Source organism: Python bivittatus, unplaced genomic scaffold (assembly GCF_059951505.1).
Source record: "Python bivittatus isolate LINGU-HERP-01145 unplaced genomic scaffold, Pbiv_v1 ctg000070_np1212, whole genome shotgun sequence".
Taxonomy (NCBI): Eukaryota; Metazoa; Chordata; class Lepidosauria; order Squamata; family Pythonidae; genus Python; species Python bivittatus.
The window spans coordinates 47139489-47166197 of record NW_028277034.1 but is presented as its reverse complement, the minus strand read 5'-3'; the positions used below and the strand labels follow the sequence as shown (position 1 = coordinate 47166197).

General features: G+C 37.9%; 1 protein-coding gene across 3 annotated transcripts in view; it reads right to left on the bottom strand.

Moving 5' to 3' along the window:
- The window catches only part of MAPK10 (mitogen-activated protein kinase 10), a 95588-nt gene that overhangs the window by 55516 nt on the left and 13363 nt on the right, over positions 1-26709 (bottom strand). For 2 of the 3 annotated variants that reach the window (XM_007420706.3, XM_007420707.3), the window contains exons 2-3: positions 26233-26402; positions 2585-2714 (exon numbers count right to left, since the gene is read on the bottom strand). In XM_007420706.3, coding sequence (XP_007420768.1) covers positions 2585-2714; positions 26233-26402 — 300 coding nt within the window. Of the gene's footprint in view, positions 1-2584; positions 2715-26232; positions 26403-26709 lie in introns of those variants that run through there. The other variant, XM_025166884.2, reaches the window with a different exon arrangement.

The window sequence follows — 26709 nt, the reverse complement described above, 5'->3', positions numbered from 1 at the left end:
TTTGTGACTCTTTCAGCTGATTGCTTACAGAGTCCCTGATTTAGGCTTTGGGACTAAGAGATTGTATACCATTTTCTACACTGGACAAATTTACTTCCATTAAAACTGGTCCCTCTTCTTTGGCAGAGATGAAAATATGCGAAAATAGTGTTATTCTTAGATAATGTGAGATTGTGCTACCATGCTGCATGTATGCGCCTAGACAGACATGCTGGTCATGTTTTGTTCCTTTGTAGCTGGTAAGTAGAACCCGGAAAGAGATAGCAGAGATTCTCACAGATTTTCCATAGGCAGTACTTTCCTATAGGAAATAGGAAGTCATGGCAACTGGGCTTCTTTTCTTTTGGTTCGATACGTTTCACTGCTTGTTGAAGATTCTCAATCATCCAGGTGGAAGCTGCTTGGACAAGCAGCGAAATGTATCAAACCCAAAGAAAAGAAGCCCAGTTGCCATGACTCAACCTCCAGATAATTCCACCTGGATGACTGAGAATCTTCATCAACATATTGCCATGCACTTTGGGGAAGAAACCCTGAAGTTGGTGCAGATGGGGTCCCCCCCCAACCAACTTTCTAGACTGGACAAGCAGCAAAACGTATCAAACCCAAAGAAAAGAAGCCCAGTGGCCGTGACTCAACCTCCTGTCAAGAAGAAGCAAAAAAGTGAAGACTTAAAAACAGAAAGGTATCTGAGAGAAGAGTATGAGAGATGGAGGAGGTATGGCTGGAAAACCAAAAGGAACTCTAGACAGTGTTGAATGTTAACATATAATTGTTCTTCCAGGATGCCCAGAGCAAGACATCTGAAGTGGACCAAGAAGGGCTGTTGTTGGACAAATCATCCAGCACAGATGGTGTCCATGAAAGGCTGAAGATGGAGACAAGAGAGAGAAAGAGAGAGAGAGCAAATTCTGCCAGAGAGAGAGAAAAAGAGGGAATGCTACCAGTATGATTAGCCCCTTATCTCTAAGTAGGAAAGGATTTTAGGCACAGAAATAGCAATGAATTTGCACTTAGTCAACATTCTAGTCAACATGTGCAGTAGGAAAGTAGGTAACTTTAAAATGTCTAGCCAGAGTTAAACCTTTAGTTCAGGTTGGAGGGAAAAATGTTGAGGAAAGGAATTTGTAGCTGTAAGGAAATATTGACTCCAGTGCTTCCATGCCAAAATGGAAATGAAAAAGAACTTGCTTTGCTATGCTAATATAAAGAAAAAAAAAATGTAAGCAGTGTCATATATGCTGTGTCTTGGATTAAACCTCACGAGCTCACAAAAGCCCATGACAACTTCTTTTTCCAGTATCTAGAGAACTCTAGAACGGAGTGCTGTTTGGATCCTCCCTAAAGTCCTAATAGGATATGTCCTATTTGGAAACTTCCCTAGTCAAAGTGAAAAACAGGTGCTGAATCAAAAGAGATGTTTCAGGTTGGGGGCAGGAAAAGTTTGCTTTCAAAATCTGAATTCAGTCAGATATATTGGATTTGGAACTCAGATGGTAACATTTATAATTGCATCTGATGAGAAGTTCGTGATACTTTTTTTCTTGTAAGCTGTATCACATACCAGTAATTTCACACCTTGCCACATTGAAAATAGCAGCATGTCCCATGATCGAGAAAAGTATTAGGGCTGTGCATGCTTTAAAAACAATTTGGAAGAACAGCTTTGGACCTTATGCAAGCACAGCATCTCTCTGCTGTTCATGAAGGCAAGCACATCTTTTTTTTGTATGAACGTGAGACTGCTTTCATGATTTGATTAATTTTTTTTTCTTCATACAGAAGTCTGAAAAGGCATTTGCCTGCATTAATGAACAGTAGATGGGTGCTCTGTTCATGAACATGCAGGGTTTAAAACATTTCTTCCAAATGATTTTCCAAATATGCAGAGCCCTAAATATGTGGTGCCTCTTGACAGCAGTGAGATTTTTCTAAAGAAAAGAGTTAGCGAGATTGGTTCAAACATTTCTGTTGCCTAAATGAAGGCAAGGTGTATTTCACAACTGTTTTACTTCTCATGAGTAACTCTTGTCCTTGCAATTAATCCTAATTCTATTCAGTCACTCTCTCTTAGCCCTAGGAAGAAGGCAAGGGCAAATCACTTCTAACAACGCTGGCAAGAAAACTGCAGGGACTAATTCAGGCAGTCACCAGGAGTCAACATAAGTTTTCCACTCTTCCCTACAGGACTTCCATGGAATTTAAAGAGGAGAGAATCTCCATAGTGAAAGCATAATTAAATATGCTGATCCATGGCTGTACTGTAATACATTTTCTTCTTGCCACAAATAGAGAGTGTCTGGTGCAAAGCTGTTGTCCTTTCCTAGACATCTGCTTTGGGAAGGGAATAAACCATCTGTGATCACATCTGCATTTCCCAAATCTATCCAAATGTATGTGTTTGTTAATGGAGGATTTTTTAAAAATTACCATTTTCTGGCACTCAAAGCCCCATAGGATTTTGTTCTTTTAAAATAGTGAAGGTTATACAGTCAACTTTACAGCAATGTATTAGCACAAACTTTTTTATTTAGCAGTGTGAACTATCCATGCTTCTGTGTCCTTTCACTGGAAAAATACTTACATTTTTATGATTCACACACTTCATGAGAACTAGTTCCCTATATGCTCGCTTCGCATGTGTCTGGTTTTGAAATGGCCTGCTGAGCTTCTTGATAGCCACGTTTCTGTCAAGAACAGCATCATATGCGGCGCTAAAAAAAGAAAATGACAACATAAGAACTATTAACCTGTATCATTCCCATTCAAAAATTATTGCTTGAGTTTATTCATTTCCAAGATTTTTTTTCAATAGAATTGTGCATTTCTTCAATAGTCCTATTTTCCTTCCAAGACATTTCCCAATTTATTTGAATAAATGTGCATGAAGAGAGCTTAAGAAAATACAGGTAGTCCTCATTTAGCAACCGCAATTGGGACTGGCAACTCAGTTGTTAAGCCAAGCAGTTGCTAAGTGAAAAATCACATGACCACAACTGTGCTTACGATTTTACTTCAGCTTTCCTTTGCTTTACAGCATCAGAAGGATATGACCCCAAACACTGGGGGAAAAAAATAGGTCAGGCACAGGACGTGACACTGTACTGACTGACTGTAATGGTGAACATGTGACTGAGACACACTGCAAAGGTCATAAATGTGGGACTTGGTCGCAAAGTTACTTTTTCATCACCATTGTAACTGTGAACGGTCACTGTCCGAGGGAGTCACTAAACAAGGACTAGCTGTATGCTTGTTAACCAACTATTTATCCTAGTCATTAATTGAATTCAATTTAGTATTCCAATATAACATCTTTTATAATGTATATATTCTCATTTAAATCAATCTACAATGAATTGTGTGTTTTGCCAAAGGCACAAACTCTGATCAGAACTGGATTCAGTCATGGAACAAGGAAGTTAGGCTTATCTATATTCACCCCTCCCCAACCTGCAAAAGATATCCAGGAATTCTGGGAGTTGAAGTCCAATAAAATTAGAGGGCACTAGATCAGGAAAGGCTGTTGTTGTTTCATAACAGCAATACTGTTTCAGTGAAGTTTAAAAAGTGGCTTCTAAGAGGAAACAAGAAATAAACTTATTTTTAGAAAATGTCTGTTACTACTAATGAATGAAATGCCTCTTTCTTTAATATTATTTCTAATTTCATCTAATTTTAGACTTGCTGGAGGATTAAACTGCTTTTGCACAGTTTCAGGAAATGCATGGATAACCTGAAAATTTGTGTTTTAAAAAATGAAAGGCAGCTTCTGCCAGCTTTATGCAGTAATCATTTCAGAACCTTGTCCCCCCACCAAAAAAATTACAATACAATAAGGATAAAGACTTTTACCCACTCTGGAGAATCACAGCTGGTTGGTTTGTTTTATTTTCTGATTACCTTTTCACAGAAGATATAATCATTTTGAAAAGAGCATATCACCTATGTTTCATAATTAATTTATGCCAAGAAAAATGGGGATCAGGGAAAGAGAAATAAGATCTGCAAGTTCTATTTATTAAAAGGAAGTACCTTTCAGTGGGGGAGACTGTAACAAACATATGCCTCCATCCTCAATCTGTGAAATGGAGCAGCCTGGTAGACCCTTTAATCTATATTTCAGAGGTATAACCGTCATACATTTCAGCAGCATAATAATCCACTATTGTTAGTAACTTTTAACCTGAATCCTCCCAGGAGATAGTCAAGCTTTCCTTTCTCCTTGGAAAAAGAGAGGCTCATTTTCCAGAATTCCCTTTAGTCTCCTTAAAACTGTGACAATGTAGAGGTGCAACAATTTGGCATGTGTATCAAGACAAGGAAAGGAAAAGCTTCTGGAGACTCTCGTACTCATTGGCCCTCTTGTTCTGTTGCTGTGTGCTGAACATTTTTCATGAATCTTGGATCTGATCCAAGAGAAAAGAGAGAAAACAAGACCCTCCACACTGTCCTCTCTTCATATCAGCTTGTTTCAGTCAAATGCAGCCATGTCAAAGAAGCAAACAAGAAGCAAGGGCCACCCTGAATTCTCTGACCTTTTCTATCAAATTGAATATTGCCATCATCAAGAACATCATAATTTCAAGCAAAGGTTGCAGCCGTGTTTCCAGATAGAATGTCACTTAAAGATGCATAATATAGTGCCCTGAGCTGAAATAAATCAAAATGTGACATAGCTGTAGCATATTTCCCTACCTACCATTCATGTCCAGTTGTAATAATAATAAAAAGGTATTAATTCAGCAATGGAGAAAAGACTTTATTTGTTCATCCTTATGGCCACATTTTTTTAAAAGCAGGGAAAGCTAAAAGAAATAAGCGGGGGAGGGGGAGCTGAATTCTTCTTTCTTTGCGTAAAATATATTTTCAAGACCATAATAGGTTCAGTGGTAATAATTCCATTTTTTTTTAACATGGAACCACCCTACTTATGTACCCAATGCACAGCAAGCAGGGTGATACAGTTGTGCACAGAAACAAGCCTTATCTACCTCTGGCCCCCAAGCTTATCTTCCAATAGCTTATTAACATAAAACACTACCTTCTACTGGCTTAGACTAGTTTGGTTTCTATTGCCAGAATTAAAGACAAAGGTCTTTGCATTATCTGCAACTGTTTCTTTTCACTGGAAATGGCAGGGCACCATCAACTTTCTGCCTGCAGAGCAGGTGCTCTGTCATGAACACTGATTGTTCTCTATGACCTCTTCCCCCACATGCAAACATATTCACCCATGTACTGATGCTGTAAAATGAAAAGTAAATTTAAGCAACTGAAAAGCACTCCGCTGTAAGGAGGTTAAACCACTGACATTCTTAAGACTGGAATGCTCCTGCACACCTGATCAGGTCTGCACTAGCATCATATCTCTTTGGCCTTCTTGACTCTCTCTCACCGGTTTATGTTGGTTCTGCTCCAATTGGTCTGAAAGCTACTGGAGAAATCTTCTGCCTTACGCCCTCAGATGCCTGCTGTCTTGAGACAAGTATCAGAAATCAAATGACAACGCCAACAGAAAATCAGTGGGGTCCCATAATGAAAACTGGCATCTCCTGCTGGCAACTTACATCTTGGATTCTCCCTCCCTGTATTCAGATGGAAATGCAAATAAACATGCCTTCATTTTGTAGACTATTTTTTGGCTGATTCTTTCCCCTTCAGATCCCCCATTAGATCATGTTGTTAGTCTAATTTAGCAAATAATTTTTTAACCCCAAAACTCAGGAGATAAACTCATGAAGGCTATGGGGCATCAAGTCCTTTCACAAAGATAATCCTTTATGTATATTCTTTGATGCAAACGCTTAGCCCTCAAACCCCACTGCAACAATATAGTCCCAAATTACCCTACCTATGAAGTATAATGTACACCAGTACATTTAACAGATTGTCCACCCTGAATGCAATATAATGCCTGACATAGATGCATTTGTCTCCCTTGCTTTTACTTTTTTTTATCTCTGCTTCTATATCCATTATTTTCTTTTAGTTATTCCCGTGTTATGTTTTAAAATGTAAGCTCCGTATAGTATGGACTACTACACATTTACACATACTGATTAGAGAAAAGAAGATATTCTATAACTTAATTCAGTGATTGGGGTTTATGAAATAATCTGCCTTCACATATGTTACATTTCATAGTTAGCAAAGCATATAATTATTATTCCTCTGTTTCCTTGTTTTGGCTTTCATTCAAAAATTTCTATTCTAGAGGGAGGATGCCATATCAAAGCATTTATTCCCAGTATGCTTAGTTTTTCATTTAGGTAATATATGAACTTGGGTGCAACATGGATTATGGCCATTCCCCTATATATAGCAGCAGATTTGCTCTTCTTGCTATGGGCTGGGTGAACTGGATGCCAGAGCTTGAGGATTTTTGGTAGCTACCACATGCTAAAAGGCTGAATGGGTAAACATTTATGGTACTACCATAACTGACTTGATTCTGCATGTATGTTGCAACTCATTTCTTTATATGAATTTGCACAAAAGCAGTATGGGAAGTCTCAAAAGCTGCCTGAAAATAACTATAAAAAGGACTAATCCACAAAAAGATTCATAGTTGGCTTGGCCACAGTTTACCTAGAATCCTATACACATCTGAATTCAGTGGAACTTCCCCTTGAGTAGGCAAAGCTAGGTTTGCCCACTGAACTTCAAACAGATTAAGATTAAAAAATGGGGGAAAAGAGAAGCATGCTTGCATTTGTTCCCTCCTGACTGTCTAAAGCAGTCTTTCTCAATTTGGGCAGCTTTAAGATGTACGGACTTCAACTTCCAGAATTCCCCAGCCAGCTTGCTGGCTGGGGAATTGTGGGAGTTGAAGTCCACACATCTTAAAACTGCCCAAATTGAGAAACATTGGTCAAGAGTTATTGTAATCTTTCTTGCTGTTCCAGAAGTATTGGGAAGGAATGCAGAGAAGGGATGAGGGCAATGTTGAGCCATTAAAAAAAAGATAACTGAGTCCTGGAAAAAATAAAGAAGGTAAGAAATAAACTAAAAATAAGTCTGTCTTGACTGTGTTAAGTGTAAGCTGAAGCACAAAAGGGCTTTTACAAGCTTTCAAGATTCTGATACAATACTCTGACTGCAATAAAGTACATTTGAAAATTCCTAGCAACTCCTGTTTCCTAACCTTGCCTATCTCTAAGGGATAACAAGTACAGTATTTACAAAATGCATATGAAAAGCATAGCCTGGGGATTAAAAAAAATGTGGCCATTTTTCTGGAAGGGTTTATTGCAAAAACTCTTGCTAAACCATGACTTTATCCTACTATCTAATTGTTGTATTTTTATAAATACAGGAATTATAAGTAAGCTGTAGTTTTATCACAAAAGCTATAACTTAACTCTGATAGGCACAATTAAAAAATACTGCTTTACAATCAATCAGTAGCAGAGGAGTGTATTGAAATCAGTAAAACAGTAAAAAACCACTTTACTGGCCCAGTTTAATCGGGAGAAATATTGCTTTTAACTAAACAGATAAGTTGCTACGGCCAAATCAAATTAAGTATCTGTGTTTGCAAGAGAGAATTGCTTTATATCATGATACTAGGTATGCACATTGATATCTAAATCATACTGAAATTCATAATGCACATCTATTGATATCTAAGTCATATTGTTCATACATTAGACTTAGTCATAATGTGGTTTATTAGATTGTGCATAGAGTTGTATGCCCATGTACAAACTGTGTTAAGGTTGTTTATTCAATATACTATGGTTAAACTAAGACTCAGCATGATGTGTGAATCAGTACTGCCTCACTCACACATACATGAACATTAGTTGTCTTTAATGATCTGCAAAGTGCTGATTTCAGCTGGCAGGAAAGAAATCACCTGAGTTATGACTGTTTTATGATGTTGCAGGAATCAGAATAAATACTTTGGAAGGCAAACAGAAAATACAACACAATTTGTAATCCAGCCCAGGTGAGAACGTGCTGTTTTGCCTGTCCTGGTGGATAAAATTTAAGGGGGAAGGGTTGTGGGTACCCTAACTCCTTTTAAAGAAAAAGAAACCTGACATATAAAGAAATTTCACATGTACAGGTATATATTCTCAACGAGATTAATCTTTCCTGAGAGAACATCCACCTACTCAGCTTAGCAACAAAAACCAGAATGCTCTAACCTCTTTTACTTATGAAATAACCTAAAGCAAAAGCGCTTTAGAAATTTGCCAAATTGAGATATGAATAATATGTCATAAGCAAAGACATGGTTCAAGGACATGGGGAGAGACAGAGAGACAGAATATAAATCTGCCTTCTTCAACCTGAAGCCCTCCAGTTATGGGACTTGGCTCAAAATTTTGGGAGGAAAGCTTGAATAAGAGTGCTTAAAATTAAAAGGCAAGCACAAACAGAAACATCTTATTTCTTTAGCTATTATAATTACTGACATTAGAGGCTTCCTAAGTGATTAATAATTTCTAAGTAGTCAAGACATACTAAAAATAGTATTTCGGCTTAGTTCTTAAAGAGTTGGTAACCTAACTTCCCCTTATGTTTTTCTATTTTAATTTCAAACATGCAATCGTTTCAGTCCTCACCTGCACGGATAAGAGTCCAGACAAAGGTTTTTCATCTCAGGATGAAGACAGCCCCTCTTATTTTAGAATATTAGGCAAGACATTTGGTTTCAAAAGCAGGGATGTAGGACCAGTGAATGGTCTGTAGGGACATGATAAGGTTCAACTATTGAAGATAAGACAGCTATTCATTTGATGAAAGGCCTACTGGGAGCAATTTAAATTGCAATGAGCTCCTTAGAGAAAGATCAGTATATAGATAGATGAAACCAACCAACCAATTTTCTCTCCAGGATCTGTGACAGCAGGGTTACCATCTCATCCCAGACATTGTTTCTGTATAGTTTACTACGAAAAACAGCCATTTAAATGCATCTGCACTCTTCACAACCATGTATTTGGTTACTGTATTCAGGTATCTCTCCAAATTATCAAAAGTAGAGAAGTGTGAAATTCTGCTAAGGAATACTTCCCATGTAATTCAAAGATTCTTGCAAGCTTTAAAGTCAAAGTCCTCAGATATTTTGTCCAAGAAGGAAACAACAAAATTCCTGGCATATTTCCTTTAGGGATACAGCTTTTAGTTGATTTATCCATTAGAATGATCAATGAAAAATGTTTTGTGGGCCTCCTGAATTCTGGGGAAACAGATTTTTAAACCAATTATATTTAATAATATAGACATTTAATGTCTTAATAAAGACATTAAACAGTAGGCAACTATCTTAGAAAATGGTTTTCCTATCTTAGTTGCACAGGACAAATTCCTTTTCTTATGTGTCATAATACATGCATATATCACAAGGAAATCAAAATATACTTTTCCCACTAAACTCTTCTTCAATCCATAAACAAATTCACAGAAGAATCTATCATTTAATCATATAATGATCCAAAACATACTTAGGGATGAACACCATGGAACTCAGAATGTTCATGTAAAGTTTAAACAGTTTAATAGGACTGTGCTGTTACAATAATAGCACATTCAATTCATTTTGTTTCCTTCCTTAATTTAGTAAAACCTGGTGGCAGTTTAGGATTTAAAAAATTTATTTGGATCCCTCAGATTCTGGTGAATGGTTTTAGGGTTGCCAGATTCAAAGCCAAATATTCACACACAAACCTGCACATACAGTGAAATGGCACACTGATTCTCTGAGTGCCAAACTGTATCAATTAGCTTACACAAGATGAAATTATGGAAATGTCTGAAGCGTGCTCCCAAGGTTTATTAAAATAGATAAAACTTTAGGGATAACATTTTGCAGGACAGATTTTAGAATGGACCAAGGAAGATTAGACATGATCCATGTATAGACAAGATAAAGTCTGTTAAGAAGGAAGGAAGGCATGGAAGAAAAGAGCTGGAGAAGAAACTGAATGGAATATTCTTTAAAAAGGGTAGGGTTAGCTGCAACCTTAAAGACAGGCATTTCACTTTGCATCGTTCTGTACTATGACCAGCCATGGGAAGTTATACTGGAAATGGAAGAGTTCTTTCTGTGTATGTGAGTGTTCTTGAGGATAGGAACCTGACATGAGCAATGATTAGTGAAGTAGGTTTTATAGCGATCACAGAAAAGAGATTTATACAAGCGAAGCCATTAAAGAGTTGGGCAAAGTCTAGCATCTAACTAGCTATATTCTATTAAGAGGAGAGTCCAAGAACATATTCTATACTCTATGAATATGGGCCTGGGAAGAAAAGAAGGAAGTGACCCGAGATAGCAATTAGTAGATCATGAGATATTGAAGAGTCAATGCCACTAAAATCACATTTCCAACATGTCAGAGGGTGGGACTTGACAAAAGTCCCATTTCTGATATTTCTAGCACATCTTCCTGCCCAGAAGTATGCCCTCCATGCAGGATAACGCAGTCATGATTCGTCCTTGCCCTGCATTAAGTGGATCAATCCAAGTCCATAGTTTCTCCAATAATGGAAGATGATTAGCAAACGAACTGGCGGGAACTGTCCTATATTTGAAGGTAGGCGCAGGGCAGCTCCCATGATGGTTCACCTGGCACACGCCTTCCCCAAGCAGCAAAACTTGCCTTGTGTCTCCTTTCCTTAAGAAAAAGTAGTATAAAAAGTAGCTACTGTAATGATTCACCCTAGGGGAGAAGGTGCAGCCTGGTAAAGTAAGCAAAAAAGCACCAAGCATTCAGTGTGGTGGGAAAGGGGCAGCAGTAGAAGAAATTGTGAGGCCCATCTTAAAGCAATTCATCCTGCAGATGCTTTCCTCAGTGGAAACTATTAGAAAAAAATATGTGTGTGTGTATGTGGGTGGGTGGTTGGATAGATAGATAGAGATAAGGAAATTCCACATGAAAATAAATCTGGAGTTTCTTTTGTACCTGTTTTAACTCACAGAACAATACAGTATTCAAATAGAACAGACTAATGACCAAATATTAATTTGCATGATATAAATCCCAGCTCCAGTGAATATCTGCCCTTCAAGTCAGTGCATACATTTTTCCAGTCCCTTGAAACCAGCTGGATCAGGATTTTCAATCAAGCCACCCTGCTGGCCGTAACACAGCTGTAGCTGCTTCTCGGATTAAATGAACCCACCTCCGGTCTTATTTATTTATTTATTTATTTATGTAGTTTGCGAAGATTACAGGGTCACTCTTCCATCTTGAAAATAGATTGATATAATTTTGGCAGCCACCTCTATGTAATGGGATGGGATGATAATATTCCTTTCAAATATGGGGACAATAAACTGCATTTACTTCAATTGCCTACTTCCCCCCAGGGAAAAAAAAGTGGGGGGCACTGAAATGCTAAGTGTGCAGGCAAAGTAGAAAACAGTGCAAGTAGAGGAATAATGGAATGGACTATGCTGCCAGAAGGCTCTGCTGGCTGGTTGGAACACCAAATCATCCCATATTGCAGCCTTCCGTTGAAGTTCCTTGTAATTTCCTCTTCTACCATCATAAGAATTCTGTCTGCAATTTCAAGTCACTTTTGCAGGGATCTACCCAATTTATGGGGGAAGTAGGAGCCTTTCAGCCAGGAGAAGATAAAATGATGCCTTTCGTGCATCTCAGACAAGAATGACCAAAAGCAGTAGCCAACGGTCAGAAATTATGGGAGCTGTGGTCTATAATTTCTGATAGGCGCTAAATGGTCTAATCCTGCTTTCAATGCATTGTTGAAGAAATGTGAAAACTGGCATATGTTTGTTAAAAGGATTTCAGTAGGATACGATTCTATGGCAAGAGGAAAGGGGCTTCCAATGTCCTGTGTTACAAAGTGTTCTGGGTTTGAAGATTCGATCAGTTCCAATCAGCATAAAGAGAAAAGACTATAGACATGGAGAATCTCTGATATGACCCCACAGGGGTTAGCCCTTGGAAGGTAGCCTAAACTGGCATAATTTCTGACTTTGATGAGATATACTATATTTCTACTCAAATTAGAGTCATTATATCTAGATGTGCATACAAACACCAACACATCCAAATCCTTTTCCATGAGAATGGGATGGTTTTGTGTTTTGGTGTGTATTTGGAGCGAGGAGGAAGGATTCATAAGTAACTACGTCATTTCTGATACGCAGCTTGATCCACAATTTCATAAAGCTGGCACCTTCATTGACTATTGAAACGAAAGATCCATTCTCATGCTATGTGCCGAGTGGTCAATATTAAAATATTACATTGCATTTTCTGCACTAATTCAGGTAGAATTATTTGGAAGAAAGAATTCTAAGTGCAATATGTAGCTTTGGGAACTTCTAGAACCAGAAAAATAGGTATTTACTTAGACAAATGTGTTCAGCTTCTTAAAAGGAATTGCTTTTATCTCCTGTCTGAAATCCAGGGAAAGTTTTAAATCTTTATTTACTCCACTCTTTTTCAGGCTAAAGTGATTATGCAAATATAAGATAAATGAAGTACAGTTTGCTATGCAGATCAGTTGCAATTCTGAAATTCATCCCTCCTACCTACCTAAAAAAAGTCTACAAACATTTCTAGGTCTCACTTAATTTTTCTTCATGAAATCAGAAACAATGCTTCTTTGTTTTCCTTGGCAGAAAAGGTTTTCTACTTTTGGATCAAAATCATTAATTAATGTTACAATTTTTGCTAGCAAATTCCCCTAAAGAATAATTTAATTTAGACTTGAGTGAGGTTTGCATAAGCACCAATTTTGGCTCTGGCTATACACATGGCATGGGAATTATTGCTGTTGCAAACCAATTATGGCTATGGAAGAGAGTCCCCCCCCCCCCATGGGGGCTGTAATTAAACATTTGGCAATGGCATCTGGTGTACATTTAATAACAGCTTTTGACAGATATATCCCAAATTATATATTCAAATCAGTAATAGGATAGGCAAAATTCAAACTGATTGAAAAAGCTCCCAAGCTTTAAAGGCATCCTTCGAATGTCACTTGCATTATGCCAGCCACAGTTGATTCATACAAATACATGGGAGAAAATCTGAAACTGAATTTAAAAACTGTGTGGAAAAAAAAAAGTAGTTTTCATTACATCCAGATAACAGTGGCAAATATTTCTAAACAAGCAGAACCTGCAGGAAAATGTTGCAATACATAAACATTGCTTGCTGTTAATCTTTCTAGCCAGCCATGTCGTCATCCAAGATACTCCCTTCCATTTCACCTGCCTCCTCATTGCCTGGTTTCTGTTGTTGGTCATTAGAAGCTAGACTTTGTGGGCTTAGCTTGTTCTGGATGAGGTAGCACTCCCTAAGAGAGCTGATCTACCATCTGGAGTGCTTCCTAAGCTCACTGTTGTCTCTGAATCTCCTGGTACCAGTGGCTAGAAAACAATCCCATTTGGTGCACCAGCTTCAAGTGCTCTAGAACAGAGCTAGCATGTCTCCAAACAAACAAAGATGATGATGTGGCCATGACCAAAGGACTGGTAAGTAGACTGGTTGGATCTAGCAGTGAGGATCCTTGTTTAGGCTACATCTTACTGGACTACTGCAATGAATTATATGGGAAGCTACTGTTGACGGTGTCTGGAAACTTCACTTGGATTAAAATGTTGCATCCAAACAGCTAATCAGTATACAACACAAGTGGCAAAAGTATATTCCTATCCAAATTCCATTATCCAATCAGTTTGAATTAAAGAGAAAAGCAGCATACTTATACAATGTTGGATCAGTTGAAGCTGGTTTGATTATATATCTTTAGATTCTGAACTCTCTTTATTCAGTCTTTCTCTTCTCCTCCCTTTCTAGTTTCTACTGACTGTCATTAAATGGAAGGAGATAATTGCTGAGCTTGGTAATGCTAAGCAGAGTTAGGACTTCTGGGTGAGGAATGGTGAGCTAGCATGTCTCCAAACAAATGAAGATGATGATGTGGCCATGACCAAAGGACTGGTATGTAGACCGGTCCCAAGGAACCTCTCCAGATAAGGAGAGGATGGGAGAGTGCCCACTTGTGCTCTGGATGGCTGCTCCTTGTGAGGAGACTGTAGGATAGTGGCTTCCCCTAAGTTTGAATGCTGGGAGATGAAGGGAAGCCATCATGCTCTCAACTGCAGTGGAGCTTTTTAAGGACACTAAAACATTGCTAACTTCACTTTCTAATCACTTTCAGAAATTACCTATTTAACTATCTTAGTAGAGATCTTCAAACCAACAAGTTTGCAAAGCCATCTGATGAGTTTACCTTCATTCCAGAATAAAACAAAAAATTAAGCTTAAATTTAAGCTTAAGAATTTTAAAAAATTGAAATAAATGGCAAAAAACTAAAAAAGACTTTAATTCAAGAAAGTTATGAACAAATTAAGGGTTCAGACAAATTTGGAATATTAAGACTTTTGCTATAAGATTTTAGAAATAATTATATAAACAGCACCTCTGTGAGAACTGAATTGTTTAGTGTACCTTACGTCATAACAGAAATTCAAGACTTTATGATTTTGGAAATTGGACACTAGAAGGGACTAAAGATTCCAAGCATAAAAGGAATCTTTAGAGTCAGGCTTGCCTTTTATCTTTGGTCAGTACAGTATTGGAACAAAATGACAGAAAATGATATAACATTTGAAATACTCTAGAAAATATTGGAAAAATGGGGTCAGAAACTAGCGTGACAATGCCAGCAATGATGTCTGCTTCTATGGATAGATTATGTCCAAAAAATGTTAAAGAAGAAATGGCAGATGTGAAAGAGAATACTTTGGAAGATCTACAGGATAAAGAGCTGAAACAAACTTCATCTGATGCAGAAATATTAGAATATAAAGGAATTGTTGAAATACTGGATTTTTTTTTTTAAATGTAGATTATAAGACAGAGATGACAATTAAAGTAGAAATAAAATGTGGAGTCCTTGGGGTTCTCTGAGCTTGGTTCTTTTTTTGCAAACATTTCATTACCCGACTAGGTAACATCTTCAGTGCTAAAATGGGTTGGGGTTTGCTCTCTGTTTATATGCTGTGGCCTGCCTTGCCAGTGCTGGTGGGGGTGGGGATTTGTTTTGCTCTTCTGATAGTTCCTTGATTAACATATGTTTAGTGCTTGACTGTGTGCCTGGTGGTGACTTAACCAAATACACCCAGATCGAAATACCCAGAATCATGGACCTCATCAACCTCTGCCTCACCACCTATTTTCAGTTTGATGGACAAATATACCAACAAATCAGAGGAACACCCATGGGATCACTCTCAGGACTCATAGCAGAGATTGTAATGCAATGCCTAGAAGCCACTTCCCCATATACAACCTAAAGTATGGATCTGGTATGTAGATGACACATTTGTTATAATAAAAAAGGAACAACTAGAGAAGACACATGAAACCATTAACAACATCTTCAAAGGAATAAAATTCACCAGAGAGGAAGAAAACAGCAACACGCTCCCCTTCCTGGATATCCTCATCAGCAGAGGAAAGAACGGGAAATCAGAAACCCAAGTTTATCGGAAGACAACCCACACCAATCAAGTACTCCATTACCAAAGTAACACCCACAAGAGGAGCTGTGTAAGAAGATTATTCAAGCAAGCACAAACGCATTGCAGCAACCCAGAACAGCAGAAAAAGGAAAAAGACCACCTATACAACATCTTCCAAAAAAATGGATATCCACGTAATTTTATCAAAAAGTGCCTGACCACTCAACCTACAACACAACCTACACAAGCTATGAAAGGATCACACTGCCATACATCAGAAACGTCTCAGAAACCACCAACAGACTATTACAACCACATGGCATCTCTGCAGCACACAAACCAGCAAAATCACTCCAAAATATCCTAAATAAACCAAAAGACCCAGTAGCCCAAGAAGAAAAAACAGGAGTCATCTACAACATACAGTGTAAGGACTGTAACAAACACTACGTAGGGCACACAGGCAGAAGACTAGCAGAGCGCATCCACGAGCACCAACTAGCAGTCAGAAGACATGATGAACATTCCTTAATCTCACAACACATGGACAGACTCAACCATAGTTTTAACTGGGAAACTGTCAGCATTTTAGACCAAGCTAAATCCAAATATGCAAGAGAATTCTTGGAAGCCTGGTATTCAGACAAGGCAGCAATTAACAGACTATAGAGATAAATAGCATCTACATACTATTCAAAAGAGACAAAAGATCAGAAGATCGCCTCACCAGCAATCATCACCCAGATAAGCAAAGGTCACCACCAGGCACACAATCAAGCAGTAAACATATGCGAATCAAGGAACTACCAGAGGAGCAAAACAAAAAAAACCCCACCCCACCAGCACTGGCAAGGCAGGCCACAGCATATAAATAGAGAGCAAACCCCATCCCATTTTTGCACTGAAGATGTTACCTAACCGGGTAATGAAACATTTTCAAGAAAAAGTTTCCAAGCTCTGAGAACCCCAAGGACTCCACGGTTCAACCCTGAGCTACACATATTTGCCTCTAGAAATAAAATGATAAGCCAAGAGAATGACCCGGATAATGACTCCTTACTGGATTCACAAAAGAGGTTTGCTAAAGCCTCGAAGAAGCCTTTGAGATGGGAAAAAGAAAATTTGAAGAGAGATCAAATTCTACAACAACATCTTTATGAATTAAAAATCAAGATTGCTAGAAGCAGAAGAAAGTACTACAAAGTTAGTTTGCTTGACCAAGGTTAAAATAATACATGTTCTTTAAAATTCTGGGAACCTTTATGGACTTTTTGCTGACACCAGGACTGAAATGTTCATGATTTATGGATTTGCATATGGATAAGGGATGAGTTATGGGAAGAAGAGATACTTGCATGTAACCTCATAGGGGGTGAAGAATTACTAACTTTGTTTGTACTTGTGATGAAGATTGGAAGTCACTTCTTTAAATATTTCTTTTCTCCTTTTCTTATTTCTTCCTCCTCTTTTTTTCCTTTTTTTTCTTTTCTTGCACTTTCTATTATTTCTTTATTTTTCTTTTCCTTTCTGAGTTTACTTTGTATTGTCTTTTATTATTTTTTTTTAAATTCAATACAAATTATTTTTTTAAAAAACACACTAAGCAGAGTTAGACTGCTTAGTACTCATATAGAAGATAACTAGGTAATTGTAGGACTGTAAGCTATACTGGAAAGTCACAAAAACACCTCTGTTGAAGACAATGGCAAATTACTTTTGAACTGTCACCAAGAAAACTACAATGAAGTCAGTAGTCAAAGTTGATTTGAAGGAGAATTCACTTATGTGGGAAAACGAGCCACTACATTTGAAGTACCCTTTGATTACTTTTTAAAAAATTATTTATATTCATTAAAATGTCTGTCTGCTGAAAATCCAAAGTGGTGCCTCCTGTATAAATCCAGCTTTATAAGTTTACAGCTCCAGTATTTTAAGGAAAATAGAAATTGGCTTTAATATGCTGTTATTTTTAGTTCTGAGACATGTTGCAGTTGCAGTGAAATTAAGAAGGGTGCTCATTTCCCAAGTGAAAGCATCAAGAGACAGGTATTTCTCACCTGCATATCAGGGAAGACAGTTTGTATTCATCTGATAGTTAAAATTATCTCTTGACTTTCTTCCAGGTGCTCAAGTCAGCTTACATGGAGATCTTCCTCCGTCTTATTTGCACAATAGCAACCCTGTAAGATAGCTTGGGGCAGAGACGGAGTGATTGGCCAATGTCATTCAGTGAGTTTTCATGGTTGACACTAGACCTGCATCTGGACTGTCCCAGTCCTAGTCTAACAATTGCTATCTTGCAGCCATGCCTTTTTAAAAAACTGTTAATATTGATTATCTTGAGGAAACTGCCGTGCTGGAGCAGAACATTTAACCCAGCTGTCCAAAACCTTGGTGCATCCACACCAAGGGCTGGCTCTAGGCTAAGGCTGAGTAGGTACTGGCCTAGGGGCACCAAGTTTTTGGGAGTGCCACCATGAAAAGACTTCTGAAAAACACAATAAAAAAGCAAAAAGCAGTAACAGTGCACTCCATGAGCCAGCGTGCCTGCTCAAGGGTTCAATATCATTTTGCAGAATTGTCATATGACAACAATGGGTGCTGATGTAATTAAAATATACACAACAGGGTGAAAATGTCCAAGAAAAGAAAAAATTGTCTGGAGCTGAAAATCGTAAGTGTAAAGCTCAAAACTATAAGAAAAGAAGGAAAACAAGAGGGTGGCTTTTTAAAATTCCTAACAAAATGAGAAGATGACCAAACCATAGGGGGTACCAGAATAGGACTTTGCCTAGAGCACCAAAATGTCTAGAGCCGGCCCTGCCCCCATGTGTGAACTTCGGTTCCCAGCCATTGTTCATACTGGCTGAGGAATTCAGAAATTCACATACCTGTAGAATGCACAGATTGGAGAAGGTTGATTCAAACCTTTCCTGTGCATTATTCCTACCACTTTGAAAAACTGCCTTTTTATTTTGTTACCATAATAGCCAACAGTAGGAGATATGCAAAATGCAAAATAGAAAACAATATATATAAAAATACCCCAAAGATAAAAGGATCTAAAAAAGAGGAAAAAACAAACACAGATAAAAACTCATTTTTAAAAAATAGCAAATTAAACCTTGCACATATAGAATCATATTGATCAGTCTTTCTATTCTATCAGTAAACAGCCAATTCTAAGGCTGAATATGAACATTTTACGTTATGGACCTAAACAATACATGATAGCTTTTATTTCTATAAGGATGGTTTTAATCAAGGCACTTGTTTTGATGTAGAAAACATCACACTTTTACTTCCTGGTCTAAACAAGTATCTTGTTTAGATCTTCACATCTTCCAAATATTGTGAACTACAACTTCCAACATCCCTCACCATTGGATAAAAATAGCTACAAAAACAGGAAATAATGCCCCCAGAGAGATTTGCTTTAAATTCTACATCTCACAGAGCTGCATCTCAATATCAAGTATTTTTGTATTCCAGCAAAAGCTGTCTGAAACATAAAAGAGCATAAACATATGCCCAGGATGTGCTCTTCTCAAGAGCATCAGTAACAGCTAAAAATGGGGTTTTATCAAATGGAAGGAAGGATTTGTCAAATAATTACAATGCCAACCTTTTCCTTTTATTGCCGCACAACTCTAAGCTTGAAAGGGGTCCAGTAATAATGTATATTTCAGTGCTTGAATTCCAATTTTCTCTTGCATCAAAAGCCAAGCTTTATCCTACCTTGGGTTTCTCTATTCTACCATTGTTCCCATTTTTATGTTTATATTTTATACTTTTTACCTTCTCTCCCTGCTCTTGTTTTTATACATTGAGGTGGTATCAGACATGCCCCAGGCATTTGGTGCTTTATTTAATCTGTTTTTAACCTGTTTTAAATTACAGGCCCTTAATGAGACAAGCTACAACTTTGCTCCTTGACATACTAGCCTGGTTCACAGCTAAGATATAATATAGTCTCTGTGTCTTCTCGCTTAGCATGAGTGCAAGCATTCTGTAATGGTATAGTGTTATGTCTGGACGATGTCATTATGGCTTGAATTCAAAGGTATTGAATCTGTAAAAAAATATAACTAAACTCTTTTTGACAATTTCTTGATTTGTCTGGATATAAGCTCGGAGACAGGACAGGGCAGGGCACAAACAGGAGCAGTTCATAGAATGTCCAAAACAAGGACATCATTTTGGGTGAACTTACCATGGAGAATGATAACTTCTTATTTTATCAATTTTTCTTGTGTCGTATTTGCATAAACTTCATTAGAGTACAACAAATTAAACACAATAAAAACTAAAAACTTAACATTCAATAAAACTGTATTAAAATATTATAGCAACATTAAAATAACTGAAGTCTATAGTCCTGTGATTCCCCAAAGGATATTCTGGAGACCATTCTGGGGGGGGGGGAGACAGTATTTGGAATGGGGCAAAAGTATATATATGATAAGAGCTGGCTATGGAGTATCCCCAAAGGGGCTGTTGATCCACTAGAATGGAAACCAGCTGGACTTTCTGACATGCTCTTAAATCAGGAACTGACAACATTAATTTTTCTGTCTTTTGTATTAATGGAAGGGAATTTATTTTAACAACAGTAATAACAACAAAATCCCTAAGAAGACTAGAAAGGGATGAAAACATATTTCTTCCTTCTCCTCTATCCATCCATTGTGAAGCCTACTAGGCTTCAGAAATTTCAGAGGTTCATATGTCAGAGGTCCCCAACCAAGCAGGTAAAAAAAAGCAACTTAAACTGAAGAGATATGTCTTAATTCCATTTCAAACAGCCTAGAAAGAGGGATCCAATCTTAGCTGAAGAAAAGAAAAACATCCCATAGAATAGGAGCAATATTGAAGAAAAGCTTTTCATGAGCACTCAACAATTTGAACCTCTGAGCAGACATCCTCAAAGGAGCTTCTTTTGCAGATTTCAATAACTAGACATGTTCATAGCAAGACAGACAGCTCCCTTAACCACCAGTAAGATGTTTCAGTTTTTAGAGTTTAAATATACTGTACAACTTTGAATTGAGACAAGAAACTAGACACCTCTCTCTCTCTCTCTCTCTCTTTTTCAAACCCAACTTGATCTATCAGCTGCTCTTTCCTTTTACTCCCTCTACTTTTGCTTCCTCTTACAAAATATTAGCAACCAGAGCAGACCAAAATGTAGCGCTAGACAAGTTTCTTTCCCAATATTTCCCGATAGCAACCTTTTCCCAAATTCTTGCCTTTTGTTCCTTAATAAAGTTTCAGGATGACATCACAGAATAACGGTAACCTGAGTTGTCTTACCAAACAACTGATTTAATGCAGCACATTTTTAAAAGTAAGTTTGAAATATGTAGTGTGGAACCATGACACTGAGTCAGCGCTTCGAAGTAGTCCAGACAAGAAGCACAACCAGGAGTACTAGCTCTATCTTTATTGTAAGGTTGCATTAATAGAATCTTGCAAGTCTGAAAGTATTTCCTCCTTTCCTTTTACTCTCCAGAAAACTAGGGAGAGTCCCTTCTGAGACGTTTCCCATGCCCCCTCTGCATCTGTGGACTGAGATTCCTTTTGAATGGTGGTTATGTAGCCTGCAGCTCTTCCTCCTGCCTCCCAAGGTAATTCCCATATACCATTATATTCTGTCTGCTTTGAACAAGTAAAGGTCAACAATACACATGTGCTAATAACAGCTACAAGGAAGAACCTTCTCCAGCTACAATAGTAGTAGATGTATTAGGACATGCAGTGAAAAATTCCTTCTCTCCACTTCTATGAATGCCTATTGGAAGAAGAGCATTGTGATGTCATGATGCAAACCCTGTAACTTACATACATGCATTCAGCTTTGGGACACAAGTACAAAAGGCTGGGATTTGCTTCATGTCATTTTCTTCATCATCATGGTTTTTACCAGATGCCTATCAGAAGTCCTTGCTAGGAGTGGCTAACAATTTTGGGTCCACAGACACACCAAATCTTTAGGTGTTTCCTTTCCCCATCTCCCAACTGCTTTGCAAAGGAGCATCCTGGCTCCTAATGCCATAAAAAAACTTTTGTATGGAATGAAAATTGCCTAACTGTTGTGAGGAATATACAATATTATTCAATGCAATGTGAAATGATATTCAATGAAATGATATAACCATACTTCTAGTTGACCAGCAATAGCACCATAATGCTAAAGCATGGAAAGAATACATTAATGCTATCTTAGCAGCAATGCACCAATAATATATGCTCACAGACTCCTCTCTTCGCCTGGCTCCTGCGTGTTTCTTTTTTTACTTACATTCTGACCAGTCCATTAGTTCTCTTAACAGTAGGAAATCAGAAAAAATTCTGTCACAGTCTAAAATAATTGCTTCTAGCCTTATCTCTGGTAGAAAAAAAGATTTAGGCTTTCTAAGCAAGGATTCTGAAAAGGGTATTATTACACTGTTTAACATAACATCAAGGTCAATTGCAGATTTGAAGACCTGTGTTGTACTTTCTGGGGTCCTGTTTCCTTGATGTCTCCCACACCAAAGGCCATGATTTTAATTTCCTGCAAGGCTTCAAAGCTGTATTAGGACAGCTCCATGCCTTGTTAGACATTTAAATAGCAACTGTAAGTTGCAAGAGACTTACATAAAATCTACTTCTCCTAACTGATGAGCAAGAAAGCAGGTTTTTAAAATGAAAACTATAATTCACATTATTAATATATCCCATTTTTTGTGGGGTAGAGAGTGAATAGACAACCTACTTTTTAGGTGCTAAATGCTGATAGAGTTGACTATTGCTCTCCCCTCTGTAGCAGCAAATCAAGGACTAAAGAGTGAACAAAGGGCTGTTCTGTGGACCAAGTATTGCAGCATACTTGGCCAGCAGAAATACAGACATTTTCATAAAATTATCCTAAAGGGGTTTGGAGGTGGACCATAAAGTACCCAATAAGGTGTGAGAGTACTGGGGGATCAGGGGAAAAGGAAAACTCAGGATATGCGGGGGTTCCGAACTGAATTGCTGGGCTCCAATCTATACTGTAGCCTTCCCAACCTAGTGCCCTCCATATATTCCTAGAATTGATTGACTGATGGGATATATAGGGCTGCCCAGCACAAAAGTGATTCCCCAGCCAGTATTACTCAGAACACATTTAGAGGAACCAGTTTGTGGAAGCCTTCTGGCAGGTGATGTGACAGCCCCTACTTCTATCTGTTATAAACTTCTGCATTTCTGTTCAAAGAGGCACATCACAGGGCTTTTATACTATTTATTTACAAGCATTCTTTTATCGATGCTCTCAGAAAAAAAGAGAGAGATTAAGTGGGGTTTTTTTTTCCTGTCCCTTCTTACTCCCTGAAGCAGCTGTCAAATTAACATTTGATGCCTAGTGCCGTTCAAAACAACACTGAATTTTATCAAGTTCCAGTGAGGGAGGGAGGGAGGGAGGAACCTAGCTAGCTAGCTATAGGGGTGGACAGAGATGTAGCTGTTCACTATCCCTTGGTGCAGAAACTGCATAGAAGTCACTGTAGTGAAAAGAGAAGATAAAGGTATCTTTTTCTGGATGAAGCTGGTTTTCCATATTGCACTGTCAGGAGTAGAGGATTATAATTTTGCTGATATCCAGCCCTTAAATGTTGAACTTAGCACGGACTAAAGAGTGAACAACCTTAGCTCTTAACCACTTGACTCCTTCTCTCATATAATTTTCTTAACAGCAAACATTTAAGGGGAAAAGGTTGTACTGCAAGTATAATTGGCCAGAAATTTCCAGTCTGACTTGGTTTGGTTTTGCTTTGCAAGCTAAAAAAATGATTCAGACTAAATTGCCGAGCAAGGGACTGTTTGACAGAGATTAAGAATCTTTCCTTGCTAGGCTTGAGAAAATAACATGTGGAGTGTTGGCTGAATGTTTATCATTGGACTTTTGCCATAAAAAAGATCAGACTTCATGATGCTTCTATAAAAATAGCAATTTTTTTTTAATCTGGCATTTTTCTAGGCATAAAGTACTACTTTTCTATTTAGACTGCAAAAGATGATTACTGTACTGCAATTGGTACTTGCATCATTAACAGTGAAGGAAAGAGATAACATAATCAGTAGTTGGATGTGAAATGTTTAGATCCCATTCATCCATGCTACTTCTTTCTCCACAGTGCTCTTGTCTGCCCCAGCCCTGTTAATTCTATATGACATAGTGAAATTATCAAGCTCTCAGGATTCTCTCTAGAAAGCAAGTTACACAAAGCATCCAGCCATCCCTTCTCCCCGTCATTTAGCTCATCAGCGTATGCTGGCAGCAGAGACATGCAATGGTCGGTCAGCTGTATGCCAGGCATTTTTTTAACTTCCCAGCCAGTGCAAAAGCTCTGATATTTTGTTCCACTTCCCTTTACTCCCCCCCTCCCCCCGTCTTAAGGGTGAAAAAGCAAAATTATTGCATAACGGGGAATTTACTTTATTCCACCCATTTCTGTGTTTTAAAACCTCTTCTGTGGCCATAGGAAGTAAATACCAAAATGACAACAGAGAGACATTGCAAGAACAGCGATTGTGTGGCACCTCTCTATGGGGTTGTCTTGATATCAGAAGAGGTAAGGGACATATAAGCTGTTCCTGTGGTTCATATGTCATGACTAACCAGGGGGAGACAACTCAGCCCAAATAAGACTAGCTCTGCCTGGGTTAAAGTGGGTCATCTGGTGAAGCTTAAGTACTTGCATGACATACTACCTTTCCTCATGACCCAGTCAACTCTGTCATGTGAACAGAGTTAATATGGAAGCAAAACTTTAAACGGTAGGACATTATACCTATTTTTCATATGTTTTTAATGGGGCTTGGTTGTGGAATTAGTAAGCCTTCCAGACCCCTTGGGATGCATAAAGGAGAAAATAATACTCAACTCTGAGATTACTTTTAATGAAACATGGGAGAAAACAAATCAAATCAAATTGTACACTTGATTGGTCATGAGCCTCTTTTAATGTGCAGTCTTACATTACTTACATTATTTCTATTATCGGCCCATTTACCTGGCTGTGACACACATAGAAAAAAGGCAGGGCTTCAAGTGCATGATTATGGTTGCCATCTTTATTTTTTAAAAAAATGTAAATTGTAAACGGCTACTTACAATTTTATAATTCTATGGGTCTAGGATTCTTTCTTTACTTATTTATATAACTTTTAAGCCCACTTTCTATTAGAATAATCCCCCATCTCCAGCACTCCTACTGAAAGGATGAAAGAGCAGGAGATGAGAAAGACTCTTCCTGTCTGACTAAACCCAATCTGCTAGAGAATGCTGTCCTATGAGACAGTGTCATATGTTTCTAAACAGATGCGAGGGTGGTTTTAATCCCCAGAGGAGTGGAGGAGGATGTGGAAGCAGCAAACAAGTCAAGTTCAACTCTGAATGGATTTGAAATGTGTTCCTCCTACTGATTCATTACAAATGCCCATTTCCACCTGTTCTTACTGTCTGCAAGTTGTTAGGAAGGGAACGCTGTGAGATCTTACCAGGAAAGAGAATGTCAGAAGAAATGTCAACGTGGTATGTACTGCATATGGAGAGAGGATTTGGGATCACACTTAATAACTCCAGCTTTGATCTCGAAGCATATGCAGTGGGCATGGGGAGGTCAGCAAACATAATTGCTCTCCTGCCACATTAATCATTCAAGCCATGACTTCTGAAAAGGACTGCCATTTCCTCACTTGTTATAACATAGCTAGCTGTCAAATTAATAGAATGGTGATGGTTCGTTCATAATGAAAGTAGAAGGAATATCCAAAATCTACCAAAAAATTCTAGGAAAGGAAGGCAAACAAGTAGACTATACAGGGTTTAAAGCAGTAGCTGAATACTGGGGGGAGAGAGTCTAAAAGGACCTAGACCATGGCCAGCAATTCATCAGAGAAACACTTACATAAACTACAGAAGATCGGATTATTTACTCTGTGAGATTGATACGCCCTTCATGTTTTATAATGCAACCCTCACAATATTATTTATATGTTTCACTGAAATGTCAGTTTTTCTTTTTCTTTTTTTCTCCATGAGGAGGGATTAATGGTCACATCAACTTTGGGAACCTTGGATTTGTGACAATTTCAAAATGATACAGGATAAGACATTGTCTGGCAAATTCCAGATTGTTCTTGAACACCAAAAGCAGAAATTACTCTTTTGCTTGAAATGTTCTTTCCGCTGCTTCTGGAAGACACTGCAAAAAAAGTGTAAGCTATTGTACAATATCCTTTTGCTAGTTAGTATCTGCTATTAGCAGGAGAAACTCTTCCAGAAATAAGAGCCTTTAACAGAGCTTAGTGGTACCTTTAATCTTGGATCAATTTTTTCAAAGCATCCCTTACTTCTAGTATTTTTATCAGCATGGGAGAATCAGAAACTATTATATATATACTGTACTATGTAAAACTCAAAATATTTTAACTACTTTTGATAGATGGACCATTAGACTGACCGGAAGCTCTTCTATCTCAATCCATTAATTTAATTTTATTCGCAAGCATTTAGGCAGTGCTGTGCAATATAGTATTTGGAGAAAAAAACAGCAAACCAAAATAGCAGTCTTACAGCCTTTATGCATAAAAACATTTTTTTTCCTCTTACCTCACCCCTTGCGTACATTTTTATTGTAATTTGGGGCAACGCTCAGGACTCATACTTAATGCATACCACAGGTGGCATATACCATTAGCAAACACAAGGAATACAGATTGAGAAAAATTGAGCAAATCTTACCAAACTATTCCCTGAGCTCCAGAGCCGATTGGTTTTAAGTTCTGGTAGCGCTTGAGAACTGTGAAGGTCGAGTCACCCACTTCCACACTGTAGAACTGGTTGTCAACTTTGCTTTTACTCATGTTGTAGTATTTGGCAATATATGACACATCCACTTGTTTCCCAAATCCCTGTCACGGAGACAGAATGATGTGAGCAAAGAGAGAAAGAAAAAAGAATGCCAATAAACAAGGAGCATAATATTAAAATAGCAGGATTTCAGACATCATCTTTCTGTCATTTCAAGCTAGTTGTCCTTCAGGACAGCTAATCTTCTTAAATCTTTCATGGCTCTTGTTCCATTTTTGCCTGCCAAAAAGTTTTTGCACACCAATCAGTTAAGTCCACTTATTTCAGCTCTCTTTTTTCCTGCCAAATGGGTTAGGGTTAGGGTTAGGGTTATCAATCATTATGAATTTATGTACTCACATCCTAATC